The sequence below is a fragment of the Bos taurus genome, chromosome 14 (assembly GCF_002263795.3).
Source record: "Bos taurus isolate L1 Dominette 01449 registration number 42190680 breed Hereford chromosome 14, ARS-UCD2.0, whole genome shotgun sequence".
Classification (NCBI taxonomy): domain Eukaryota; kingdom Metazoa; phylum Chordata; class Mammalia; order Artiodactyla; family Bovidae; genus Bos; species Bos taurus.
Window position 1 is genome coordinate 74,608,837 of NC_037341.1, and position 15,024 is coordinate 74,623,860.

Genomic DNA, 15,024 nt, shown 5'->3' on the forward strand with positions numbered 1-15,024 from the left:
AATGAATTCTTAGTAGACTTTGGTTAAACTTTCTCCAAAATATTAACAGGACTTTCTGAAACTCCAATGCTTTGGCCATCTCATGCAAAGAGTTGACTCATTGGAAAAGATTCTGATGCTGGGAGGGATTGGGGGCAGGAGCAGAAGGGGACGACAGAGGATGAGATGGCTGGATGGCATCACTGACTCGATGGACGTGAGTCTGAGTGAACTCCGGGAGTTGGTGATGGATAGGGAGGCCTGGCATGCTGCGATTCATGGGATCGCAAAGAGTCGGACATGGCTGAGCGACTGAACTAAACTGAATTGAATGACTCCTACCTTTATCACATAGATCTTTATTTCCCAGGTTTACTGAGTATTATCTAAAACATATTTAGCCTAAATTCCTTTTCTCTATAAAATATAAACTCCAAAATATTTTATGTAATGAATGGCCAATGGGATTGGTATCAACTGCCAGATAAATCTATTTAAAAATTAATGAGTAGTTTTATTAATTGATATGATAGTCTATGTTATGCTAACTGTATAGATTTCCTTAGTAAGTTCTTCCTTTAGCTAACCTTGATTTCAAATTCATGCTTCTGTGACTACTGAGGTTACAACACTAGAAGTTGTTATTTTACTTTACCAATACATACACAGAAAAGAAACCTAGAAACTGCTAAAGAAAGTCCCTCTCTGGAAACATTTCTTATCATTCTCTGTCAACCCAGTGAGCTCACTGAACCTGATTATCCTATTGACCAACCTGTGTGTCCACTATTTAAATAAGACCCGTGTGGTCCATGGGGTTGCAAAGAGTCAGACGTGCCCTAGCAACGGAACAACAACAACAAATGCCCTACATGGAAAGCCAGCATCTTTGGAAATAGTCAGATATTTCACAGCAGCTTTCCTAGAGGGACTCTATAGTCAATCTCCACTCTGATGATTTCTTGTATTTAAAAAAACAAAATAAAGCCACATCAACTATACAAACATAATATGTATAAATGTAAATTAATCTATTTAGTTGTCCTCTGATAGAATATTTTGATACATTCTGGATAAGGATCTGCTGATAATTTAAATATGTAGTTTATTATTTTTACTCTTTTATATTCTTATCAGTTGTCTCTTTTCCCGGGTATAATAAATTCACTTAATTGCTGCTGCTGCTGCTGCTAAGTTGCTTCAGTCACGTCCAACTCTGTGCGACCCCATAGACGGCAGCCCACCGGGCTCCCCTGTCCCTGGGATTCTCCAGGCAAGAACACTGGAGTGGGTTGCCATTTCCTTCTCCAGTGCAGGAAAGTGAAAAGTGAAAGTGAAGTCTCTCAGTCGTGTCTGACTCTTAGCGACCCCATAGATGGCAGTCATTTTTAATAAAATGATAGTATGCTTTTCTGAGCAACTATGTTTCTCTACCAAATTGAGTAAAAGCTATATAGACTTGGTCATACCAAAATATCTGGACATACGTATATCATATACCCTCTGAATCTTATCTAAATGTCAAAGTATTCAAGTTTTTTCTTATATTGAAATGAGATAAACAGTACTCAGAATCTTAAAAAGATTTATTACCATATCATAACTTTATGGGGGATAATCATTATCAGTATATAAAATTTTATTAGAGAATTGGTATGCATCCAATATATTAAAACTAGAGAATTCTGACTTTACAAAGTAATTTTAGGCATTGGGTAATATTTACTGTCTCCTGAATACCTACAGTTTATTTGATTTGAAAGTGATGAAACCTTTGTCAATATCCTTGTTTCACATTTCCTGTAACTTCTAAATGAACAAATGTATGATAATTTTACATTTCACAATAATTTATTTTACAGAACTAATAAAGAAAAATAATTCCTATAGTTTTGGTAGAGTTATGTTAGTAAGTCTTTCTCCCCAAAGTTACTGTTTCTTTAAATGTCAAATTCTTGCATTTTAAAAAATTACCCTAGAAAGAGTGAGGTAAACTTAATATTTCACTTATCATGAATAAATTTTTGCATTTCTATTGAGAATTGTAAAAGCAGAGTTTAAGTTTTCTTTTAAACTTTTAGTATATAATCAGTCAGCTCAGCCATGTCTGACTCTTTGCGACCCATGGACTGCACCACTCCAGGCCTCCCTGTCCATCACCAACTCCTAGAGCTTGCTCAAACTCATGTCCATTGAGGCAATGATGCCATCCAACCATCTCATCCTCTGTCATCCCCTTCTCCTCCTGCCTTCAGTCTTGGCCAGCACCAGGGTCTTTTCCAATGAGTCAGTTCTTTGCATCAGGTGGCCAAAGTATTGGAGTTTCAGCTTCAGCATCAGTCCTTCCAATGAATATTCAGGACTGATTTCCTTTAGGATATAATATAAATGTATTATATTATAATACATATAATATTGGATATATATAATATAATATTGGACTGGTTGGATCTCCTTGCAGTCCAAGGGACTCTCGAGTCTTCTCTAATACCGCAGTTCAAAAGCATCAGTTCTTCAGCACTTAGCTTTCTTTATAGTCCAACTCTTACATACATGACTACTGGAAAAATCATAGCTTTGACTAGATGGACCTTTGTTGGCAAATAATGTCTCTGGTTTTTCATATGCTGTCTAGTATATACTGCTGCTGCTGCTGCTAAGTCGCTTCAGTCGTGTCCAACTCTGTGCGACCCCATAGAAGGCAGCCCACCAGGCTCCCCCATCCCTGGGATTCTCCAGGCAAGAACACTGGAGTGGGTTGCCATTTCCTTCTCCAATGCATAAAAGTGAAAAGTGAAAATGAAGTCACTCAGTCGTGTCTGACTCTTAGCGACCCCATGGACTGTAGCCCACCAGGCTCCTCGATCCATGGGATTCTCTGGGCAAGAGTACTGGAGTGGGGTGCCATTACCTTCTCTACCAAACACCAAAATATTTACTTTTTTTTCTTACTTTCATATTACAGAGAAACTGATACTCTAATTTTGTAAAAGATTCATCACTCTGTTAAAGCAGGAAGGAGAAATACTCCATTATTAGTACACATTTTTTAAAATTCAGTGAGTTGGTATCGATTCAATGAAGTTAAAACTAGAGCATCCTGACTTTTAACAGTAACATTAAAAATAAGTTAATGTAGTTTGCCTTCAGTATCAATTGTTCTGATGAAAAATGATGTTTTAAATTTCTCATTAGGTCAATTTTATTAGGTAATGTTGTGTAAGATGTGATTATTAAAGATAATATTTAGTATTTTTAAGGTAAAGTGTACAAAATTTACCAAACTGAAAGTTTAAGAGAATCACTAAGATAGCATCATGAAAATGCCCAGTAGAGAATTAAAAACTTAAAATATTGTCTTATTAAAATGAAAAATGTTAACTATAACCATTCTATTTCTGCCAAAAAAGATAAAGTAAAAGCACTTTAAAATTAAATCACTTTGTTTTTCAAATATAATGTTTTTTTAATTTTACTGTATCATATTTTTGCAAATACATATTAGCAATTTTATGTATTATATACTAGAATATCAAGAATAACAGTGTTAGTTTACTTTTAATATCACATGATCTCTCTGCACCCTTAATTATTTCAGTTATTAGTAAATACAAAATACATTTCTTAATGGCATACAGATTTCTAAATTGTTTTTTGTGTGCACCTAAGTCAGAATTCCAGCTCTAACTTTGAAGTGCACTAATGTATCATATATATATATATTATTTTTTATTAGAATAGAGTTGATCTACAGTTATGTGTTAGTTTCAGATTTACAATAATGTGAAACTATATATATATATATATATATTCTTTTTCAGACTCATTTCCCACATAGACCACCTGAGAATAATGAGTAGACTTCCATGTATAATACAGTAGGTCACGTTTAGTTATATACTTTATGCATAGTGGCATGTTTATGTCAACCCCAAACTCCCAATCTATCACTTTCCCCCACGTTTGCCCCCTGGTAACACAAGTTTGACTCAGGTCTGTGAGTCTGCTTCTGTTCTGTGAAAAAGTCTGTTTGTGTGCTTTTTATTATATTCCACACATAAGTGATGTCATATGAGATTAATCTTTGACTTCACTTAACATGATAATCCCTAGGTCCGTCTGTGTTGCTGCAAATGCTATGGTTTTGTTCTATTTCACTGTTGAGTAATATTCCGTTGTATACATGTATCATATTTTCTTCATCCTCTTCTCTGTTGATGGACATTTAGGCTGCTGCCATGTCTTGGCTATTGTAAACAGTGCTGCGATGAACACTGGAGCGCATGTAAGTGGGCATGTAAGTTGCTACAACCATTAGTGAGAATAGCACTGAGGTTCCTTAAAAAAGATGTAAAACTCCCATATGATCCAGCAATCCCATTCCTGGGCATATATTTGCAGAGAACTATAATTTGAAAAGAGACTTGTGTCTTGTATTTATTAATGACATCACAAATATTGTAGTTAAGCACGTTTTGGAAACTCATCAGTGCATAGCTTTGAAAAACCTAATGATGTGTTTTCAAGTCCAAATTGTACTCCACATTTATTATTCTTTATTATATTGCTTCATTTTTCTCAGAACCACTGTATACTTATATGTATATCATACAATACAATTTCATTTATTTTCTTTATTGTAAGGTAATCCTGTTTTTGAAAATAAAGCAGTTTCTCCATTACACATTCAATCCAACACTGCTACTGCTAAAGTCACGTCAGTCGTGTCCGACTCTGTGCGACCCCAGAGATGGCAGCCCACCAGGCTCCCCCGTCCCTGGGATTCTCCAGGCAAGAACACTGGAGTGGGTTGCCATTTCCTTCTCCAATGCCTGAAAGTGAAAAGTGAAAGTGAAGTCGCTCAGTCGTGTCTGACTCCTAGTGGCCCCGTGGACTGCAGCCCACCAGGCTCCTCTGTCCATGGGATTTTCCAGGCAAGAGTACTGGAGTGGGGTGCCATTGCCTTCTCCGCAATCCAACACTAATTCCCATTAAAATTTTATGAGCAGAGCGCACACTGAAATGGTCTAACTCTTCGTATCTCCATGATAGCCTCTCTAGTACATGTCTCTAATTTCTGTTGCTTAAACTTCCGAAATGTTTTACTGCTTCCAATTTTGTCCCCTTTGTTATTTTTCATCAAGAGTAGTGATCTTTGTAAACTGGAATAATACCGGGATACTTCTCTACTTAAAACCCTCCAGTGGTTTGCTTTCACAGAAAATAACCCAGGTTTCCTTGGTGGCTCAGATGGTAAAGAATTTGCCTGCAATGCAGGAGACCTGGGTTCGATCCCTAGGTTGGGAAGACCCCCGGAGAAGGAAGTGGCAACCCACTCAAGTATTCTTGCCTGGAAAATTCCATTGAAAGAGGAGCCTGGCAGGCTACGGACCATGGGGTCACAAAGTGATCTTTGTAAACTGAAATAATACCAGAATACTTCTCTGCTTAAAACTCTCCAGTGGTTTGCTTTCACAGAATATAACCCATTCCCTGCCAATTCTCTTTCAATTCATATCACTGTACTGTGTGGTCATTTTGCACCAGTTCACTAAGCAGCCGCATTATCTGAACTGGCTGGAAACTCAGTCTGAGGCGTGTGGGGCTCCTTTTGTCACTGATATCTCATTTATCGTCTACTCATCTCACCTCCTCACCACTCATTTATAACCATGTGTAATTGTATTTTTATTGTTTATCTCTTATCACTAAAATAAGATCTACAAGATCAGAGACTTATTCACAGTTATATGTCTAGCACCTACAGCGGTACCCATGATGTAGTATGTTCTTTGAAATAATGAATCATAAAAATACTTCCTTCTGTAATCTGATAAGGTGGAAAGAAAATATAAGACTGCAAGGAAAATTAGACAAATTTCAAAGTTAAAACATATTCTGTATGCCCAGTCAGCCATCAAACAGGTGATTAGCAAGGGAAACCATAAATAAAACAGAAGACAGCCCTCAAACTGGGAGAAACTCTTTGCAAATGAAGCAACTGTACAGGGATTAATCTCCAAAATATAAAAAACAGCTCATAAAGCTCATTTAAATAAAAAACCCAATCAGAAAATGGGTGGAAGATCTAAATAGACGTTTATCTGAAGAAAACATATAGATGGCCAGAGAGGACATGGACACATACTCAACATCATTAATTATTAGGGAATGCAAATCAAAACTGCAGTGAGGTGTCACCTCACACTGGTCAGCATGGCTGTCATCAAAAATTCTATAAGCAACACAAGCTGGAGAGGATGTGGAGGAACAGCCCCCCTCCTCTGCTTTTGGTGGGAATGTAAATTAGTACAGCCACTGTGGAGGACAGTATCAGTTCTCTTCAGTCACTCAGTCGTGTCTGACTCTCTGTGACCCCATGGACTGCAGCACACCAGGCCTGCATGTCCATCACCAACTTCCAGAGTTTACTCAAACTTATAACCATAGAGTCGGTGATGCCATCCAACCATCTCATCCTCTGTTGTCCCCATCTCTTCCCACCTTAAATCTTTCCCAGCATCAGTGTTTTTTTTCCAGTGAGTCAGCTCTTCACATCAGGTGGCCAAAGTATTGGAGTTTCAGCTTTAGCACCAGTCCCTCCAATGAATATTCAGGACTGACTTCCTTTAGGATGGACTGGGTGGATCTCCTTGCAGTCCAAGGAATGCTCAAGAGTCTTCTCCAACACCACAGTTCAAAAGCATCAATTCCTCCGCACTCAGCTTTCTTTATAGTCCAACTCTGATATCCATACATGACTACTGGAAAAACCATAGCTTTGACTAGACAAACCTTTGTTGGCAAAGTAATATCTCTGCTTTTTAATATGCTGTCTAGGCTGGTCATAGCTTTTCTTCCAAGGAGCAAGTGTCTTTTAATTTCATGGCTGCAGTCAACATCCGCAGTGATTTGGGAACTCAAAAAAATAAAGTCTGTCACTGTTTCCATTGTTTCCCCACCTACTTGCCATGAAGTGATGGGATTGGATGCCCTGAATGTTGAGTTTTAAGCCAACATTTTCACTCTCCTCTTTCACTTTCATCAAGAGACTCTTTAGTTCTTCTTCACTTTCTGCCATAAGGATGGTGTCATCTGCATGTCTGAGGTTATTGATATTTCTCCTGGCAATCTTGATTCCAGCTTGTGCTTCATCCATCCCAGCGTTTCTCATGATGTACTCTGCATATAAGTTAAATAAGCAAGGTGACAATATACAGCCTTGATGTACTACTCCTTTCCCAATTTGGAACCAGTCCATTGTTCCATGTCCAGTTCTAACTGTTGCTTCTTGACCTGCATACAGATTTCTCAGGAGGCAGATAAGGCAGTCTGATAGTCCCATCTCTTGAAGAATTTTCCGCAATTTGTTGTGATCCACAAAGTCAAAGGCTTTGGCTTAGTCAATAAAGCAGAAGTATGTGTTTTCTGGAACTCTCTTGCTTTTTTGATGATCCAGTGGACGTTGGCAATTTGATCTCTGGTTCCTCTGCCTTTTCTAAATCCAGCTTGAACATCTGGAAGTTCACAGTTCATGCACTGTTGAATCCTGGCTTGGAAAATTTTGAGCATTACTTTGCTAGCATGTGAGATGAGTGCAATTGTGTGGTAGTTTGAACATTCTTTGGTTTTGCCTTTCTTTGGGATTGGAATGAAAATTGATCTTTTCTGGTCCTGTGGCTACTGCTGAGTTTTCCAAATTTGCTGGCATTTGAGTGTAGCACTTTCACAGCATCATCCTTTAGGATTTGAAATAGCTCAACTGGAATTCCATTACCTCCACTAGCTTTGTTTGTAGTGATGCTCTCTAAGTCCCACTTGATTTTGCATTCCAAGATGTCTGGCTCTAGGTGAGTGATCACACCATCATGATTATCTGGGTCATGAAGATCTTTTTTGTACAGTTCTTCTGTGTATTTTTGCCACCTCTTCTTAATATCTTCTGCTTCTGTTAGGTCCATACCATTTCTGTACTTTATTGTGCCCATCTTTGCATGAAATTGTTCCCTTGGTATCTCAAAAAAATTTTTAAGACACCTCTAGTCTTTCCCATTCTGTTGTTTTCCTCTATTTCTTTGCATTGATGACTGAGGAAGGCTTTCTTATCTCTTTTTGCTATTCTTTGGGACTCTGCATTCACATGGGTGTATCTTTTCCTTTTCTCCTTTGCCTTTAGCTTCTCTTCTTTTCACAGCTATTTGTAAGGCCTCCTCAGACAACCATTTTGCCTTTTTGCATTTCTTTTTCTTGGGGATGGTCTTGATCCCTGTCTCCTGTATAATGCCATGAACCTCTGTCCATAGTTCTTCAGGCACTCTGTCTATCAGATCTAAAACCTTGAATCTGTTTGTCACTTCCACTGTATAATCTTAAGGGATTTGATTTAGGTCATACCTGTATGGTCTAGTGGTTTCCCCTCCTTTCTTCAATTTAAGTCTGAATTTTGCAATAAAGAGTACATGATCTGAGCCACAGTCAGCTCCTGGTCTTGTTTTTGCTGACTGTATAGAGGTTCTCCATCTTTGGCTGCAAAGAATGTAATCAGTCTGGTTTTGGTGTTGACCGTCTGGTGATGTCCATGTGTAGAGTCTTCTCTTGTGTTGTTGGAAGAGGGTGTTTGCTATGACCAGTGCATTCCCTAGGCAAAACTCTATTAGCTTTTTCCCTGCTTCATTTTGTACTCCAAAGCCAAATTTGCCTGTTATTCCAGGTATCTCATGAATCCCTATTTTTGCATCCCAGTCTCCTATACTGAACAGGACATCTTTTCTGGGTGTTAATTCTAGAAGATATTATAGGTCTTCATAGACCCATTCAACTTCAGCTTCTTCAGCATTACTGGTCGGGCATAGACTTGGATTATCGTCATATTAATGGTTTGCTTTGGAAACAAACAGAGATCATTCTGTCATTTTTGAGATTGCATCTAAGTACTGAATTTCGGATTCTTTTGTTGACTATGATGGCTACTCCATTTCTTCTAATTGATTCTTGGCCACAGTAGTAGGTATAATGGTCATCGGCATTAAATTCACCCATTCCAGTCCATTTTAGTTCAGTGATTCCTAAAATGTTGATGTTCACTCTTACCATTTCCTGTTTGACTACTTCCCATTTACCTTGATTCATAGACCGAACATTCAAGGTTTCTATACAATATTGTTCTTTACAGCATCGGAATTTAGCATCAGAGGATAATATGGAGGTTCCTTAAAAAAGTAAAAATAGAACTAACATGTGACCCAGCAATCCCATTCCTAGGAATATACCCTGAGAAAAAACATAATTCAAAAAGATACATGCACTCTAGTGCTCATTGTAACACTGTTTACAATAGTCAAGACATGGAAGCAACCTCAGTTCTGTCAACAGAGAAATATATAAAGAAGAAGTGGTACATATATACAATGGAATATTACTTAGCCATAAAAAGAACAAAAGAATGCCATTTGCAGCAAAATGGATGGACATAAACTTTGTCATACTGAGTGAAGTCAGTCAGACAGAGAAAGACAAATATCATATGATACTGCTTATGTGTGAAATCTACACACACAAAGAGAGGTAAAAATGGACTTATTTACAATATGGAAGTACAATCACAGATGCAGAAAACAGACTTCTGGTTACTAGGGATTAAATGGGGGAGGGTAACTTGGGAGATAAGGATTGAGATATGCTTACTATTATATATAGAACAGATGGCTGATAACTTACTGTATATCACAGGGAACTCTTTTCAATACTCTGTATCTGGCTATATGGGAAAAGATTCTAAGCAAGTATATATATATATGTATCTGTATAACTGGTTCACATTGCTATTAACTTGAAACGAATACAACATTGTAAATCAACTATACTGCAATAAAAATAAACGATTTCACTTGATTTGCTTCCTTATTTTCCTTGTATATAATAGATGATATTTATCATCACAGTCATTATAAGTCTTGTCTAGAATATGGACTAGAAAATAGTGTAAACCTTGTTGTAGTTGTGATGTCTACATTATAATTTAATATAATTGCTTCTTGAGTCAAGATATTTGGGTTAAAAAACTAGCTCTACCATTCTAAATTTTCTCTAAATTCATCTGAGATCCTTTGTTTCTATGACAGGTGTGAAAAACTCACCTGGCTCACAGTAAATGCTCAATTAAGTGTTTTTTTTCCCTAAATGCTTAATTTCCTGCCTAATGTTTGTAATTATCTTGGCATAGTTACAGACAGTTGAAATACAATCTGCATATTATTTTTCCACCACAGATTATATCCTGAATATTTTTCCGTACAGCTAAATAGTTGAAAATAGCAAAGTCATTTTTGCTATTTAAAATTTCAAATCCTGTATATATTATAGCTGTAATATAGACATCATAATTTAATATCACTTAGCCTCCATGCGATAATAAAATAGTAATATTAACCTGAATATTATACCCTCCTATGCATTAAGATATTCCCTTAGTGAAACTCATGGATTCATCAGTGTAAAGTTATTGGTTGAAATGGTCTGAAACTTACTTATAACCCCTGTGAAATTTGCTCTTTACTTTTTGCAAAGATATATGAACTTATACTACCACAATATAAAATACTTAAATATATATATATTTGTTTATGTTCTATTTATAAAATAGTAAAATAAGTGATAAAAAAGAAATATCTGATCAGTGCTAAATAGAAAAAATATATATTTATAATTTTTCTCATATGTTATTAGCCTCAAGAAAAATAAGGTAATAGTGTCCAAGTTACTTCTTTAAATTCACATAACTGTTAAATATTTGTATTAAAGAGCTATTCACTCACATGGCTTTGACTATGAATAATTAAATATATAAGAGAACAGTCGACATCAGAAACTGTAGTTAACTGACCTTTTATTTAAAAAAAGAAATAACTTTGTGTTCACTGAATTGTTCATGATATGAGCATAAAGACATTGTTTGGAAGTAACGTGTGTACACAATAGTGTGCCCCTAAAAGAAATTATTACTGTACAGAAATTGAATTTTTTATTTCAGCTTAGAACTGCTGTACCTGTTTGATCATTTGGCAAAGCCGCTTTTCTATTATTGTTCAGGAGACAAAGTGATGATTGATCTAACTACCCCAGTGTTAACCATTCTGCAGAAAAGATCTCTTATAGCCTTGGTAGATGAATACTATACTGCTGAGAATTTAATGACCCAGCATAGTGAATGTAGCTATAGAGAGAGAAAGAATTCGTTTCTTTCCTACTTACTAAGAGACATTTTCTAATTTCTTTACTCAGCTTGTGATGAAAATATGTAAAAAGTCAATGTGTAATAGGTCAGATTATATATAATAACGTCATACTGACTATCCTTTTTTTCTAAATTTCAGTATAAAGAACGTAACTCCAAAAGTGGGAGATCCTGAAACCCGTAAAGCTATTCGCCGTGCCTTTGACGTGTGGCAGAATGTCACTCCTCTGACATTTGAGGAAGTTCCCTACAGTGAATTAGAAAATGGCAAGCGTGATGTGGATATAACCATCATTTTCGCGTCTGGCTTTCATGGAGACAGCTCTCCTTTTGATGGAGAGGGAGGGTTTTTGGCACATGCTTATTTCCCTGGGCCAGGAATTGGGGGAGATACTCATTTTGACTCAGATGAGCCATGGACACTAGGAAATCCTAATCATGATGGTAAGTGCATAGTTTTATTATTTTGTTTTTTTATAATGCCCAAGTAATTTGCTAATTTATAAACTTAAGCTCAACAAATAATTTGTTTTTAAAATCACCAAACAGTATGAGGCCTTTTATAGCATTTTACAACAAGAATATGTATAAGTCATTACACAATAGTAATTTTTCATGTGGCTTTTGATTAAAGATTAAACCTTTATAGTGTACTATATAAATACTCTAAATTGAATTTTGTTTTCTATAAAAAGTCATTTCGAAGATTCTGTAATATTCAAGTCATGAGACATGCATTAAGCAAATTCTCCTGTTTTTTAACACTTGATTCCAGTGTTTCCCCTTGAAACTTAACCTTGTTTGACATTGGTGGTGTAGCTTCTACCATATCTTCTCTGTGTGTGTGGAGCGGGGGGCGGGGGGGGCTTGGGGTGCTTTCCATTATCACCTTTCTAATCTGTAAACTTTTTCTGCTTCTTTTTTGTCTCTTATCCTTTCCTTGGTCTCCCAATCCGATACCACTACATAAGTTATTGTTTTTGTATTATATCTTTAGTTTTATAGGAACTAGATTCTTACAACTCCATTGTAACATATCTATCAGTTTTCTAATCCTTGCAATTATTCTGATATGCAAAAATAATGAAAAAAAAGCTCAGCTAGTTCAGCTACAACTCAAACAACTCCACAAGAGGTTTTCTTCAAAACAGACATTTTACTTCACATGCACCACTCCCTTGATTCATGCTAAGCCACCGGCAGTTTTCTCCACCACTGATTTTACACCATGATTATTTGACCACAAGAAGCATTTATTTATTTTGTGAAACTGCTACTATCTTAGGTAATAGTGTTCCATGGAACACATTTGGAAAAAGTTGTGTTAAATACCCCTATGAATCCTTTCCTATCTCTAGATCTATGAAAAAATGTATAGTTGCAAAAATCTCTTTGAACTGACATATATTTAGGTGGTGGGGACATTCTTACTAATTTTCATTAGACTTCAATGTTCTTTCTTATAATATACAAACCAAGTTTTGACTTAAGTCTCTAGTATCTAACACAGTGCCTGAAACAAGAATGTTGAAAATGTTTGCTTCTTTATACTTTATCATTTTAAAAGAGGATTTGAAGCATTTTACCAAAACAATATAACAAGTTGTTATGAGGCTTTTTAAAATCTGATCAAATAAAAAGTATTAGCATGAAAAAAAAGAATATATTTTTCATGAATGTATTTTAATAATTACATAAGGAAATTCTCTTTGTTAGGGTAAAAATATATGTTGAAAAATTCTCATTCATTGAATATTAATGTCTTTATTATTATATAATTAATGTCAGTGAAATTCTTTGGGCAGAAAAAAAAAGCTCAACAGCTAAAAATATGGCTACTTAATACAGAAAGCATGTGTTTCTTTCTGGGAAACAATTCATACTTCAAATTGTGTTTTAAAAATATTCACAGAATTACAAATTCTAGATTTATAAGATTCATAAATCAGCATCTCCATAATCCTTATAATCAAGACAGTTTTCTTTTTCACGACAATAAAATGTTAAAATCCAAGTATACATTGTTTAATGACAACTAATCCATTAGTAAACTATAAATTCCTCCTTGATGAGTTAAGCCCAGCCATCAAGTTAAGATTTGTTAGTTCATTAGAAGATTTAGCTAGCTGGATTAGTGTAATATCTTTGCATTTTTAGATCAGGCAAGGTTCAAATATATTATGGATAGAATGAACTAGATCGGGTTAAACTTAAAATAACATTAATTTTCAAAGAAAGAAAATATAATAAATAATGTCCTATTTTCCAAAAGGAAATACAAAGCCTAGTATTAAACAAGATGATCTTTTGAATTATTGTAATAGGTGTATTTTCTATAATATAAAATTATGATTTCATTTTTAAGAACTGGTTTGAAGAATAATGGCAATTATGCTGGGAGAATTCACTATAGTGCAAAGAAAAGCCAGATACTTTGGAGTCAAACAGATGTATATTCCTGGCTAACTGATCATTAGCTCAAGAAACTGCTAACAAACTGTACACTTGATTTCATTCTTTATCTTGCATTGCAGTGCTGAAAGTATTGTAAGGAGCAACGCTTTATATTCAGGCATGTTTACCTTACTCTATACCTGAGCATATAATAATAAAACATTTACAACATGATAGTTGGCCCATAGTGGTTTGATACATAATTCATTTAAAATAAAATGTTTATTTTTATTAATATCACACAGGCATTCTAATGAAGTAGTTCACAGTTCCTCAAGGCAATTGCTTAAATGGTTTTAAATAATGGAAAAATATTTTCATTCTCACTAATTGAGAAAAGTAGCACTTATAATGGTAGAGTTTTGCTGACACAGGAAAACCTGAAATTTGCTTTCAGGGAAAAGATATTCTTCTAAACTTCTGAAAAGAGAAAATTGTATTTTATTCTAAAACAATAAATTATTCCAATTGAGTCTAATTGTTAAAAACATTTTATGTCTACATCTTTGAAGTTGCATTGACTTTAGGGCCTCATAAATTTAATTTAAAAAATCTATATAAAGAAATTATGCCTATTAAGTGGTCTATATTTTCTCTTAAAATATTAAAATCATCAAGAAAGACTCACAGATCCTTTAAATGTATCTTCTATTAGCTGAACTTTTCCAGACATGAACCAATACTTTTTAAAACTAAGTTTGTCTTTTTTTTTTTTTTTTAAGGTATAGGGCATTTGAAGTGACATAGGAAATGAGAATTTTCCCACTGAGTTGAGTATGAATGGTATTATGAATGCTTATGTGGTTTGTGTGATTGAAGACTTTCTAGGAATATATATGTGGGAAAGAATTAAAAAATAGGAAATAGGAGTTGGACGTGTACAATCAAGTCTGCGGACTTTTAACTCAGTCCATATATCTTGGAATGCTCTTAGAGAGATGGGAATACCAGACCATCCTACCTGTCTCCTGAGAAACCCGTATGCGGGTCAAGAAGCAACAGTTAGAACCCTGTTTGGAACAACTGACTGGTTTAAGATCCAGAAAGGAGTACCACAGGGCTGTCTGCTGCCACCCTGTGTGTTTAACGCATACGCTGAGCACATCATGAGAAATGCCGGGCTGGATGAGTTACAAGCTGGAATCAAGACAGGTGGGAGAAACAACAACAATCTCAGATATGCAGATGATACCACTCTAATGGCAGAAAGCGAAGAGGAGTTAAAGAGCCTCTTGTTGAGGGTGAAGGAGGAGAGTGAAAGAGCTGGCTTAAAACTAAATGTTAAAAAAAAGGAAAGTAAGATCATGGCATCTGGCTCCATTGCTGCCTGACACATAGAAGGGGAAAGGTGGAAGTGG

At 35.6% G+C, this 15,024-nt stretch overlaps 1 protein-coding gene across 1 annotated transcript in view; it reads left to right on the forward strand.

The window, feature by feature from the left end:
• Positions 1–15,024, forward strand: part of MMP16 (matrix metallopeptidase 16) — a 395,011-nt gene that overhangs the window by 226,879 nt on the left and 153,108 nt on the right. Inside the window, exon 4 of the mRNA NM_001192622.1 lies at positions 11,352–11,656. Coding sequence (NP_001179551.1) covers positions 11,352–11,656 — 305 coding nt within the window. The remainder of the gene's footprint in view (positions 1–11,351; positions 11,657–15,024) is intronic.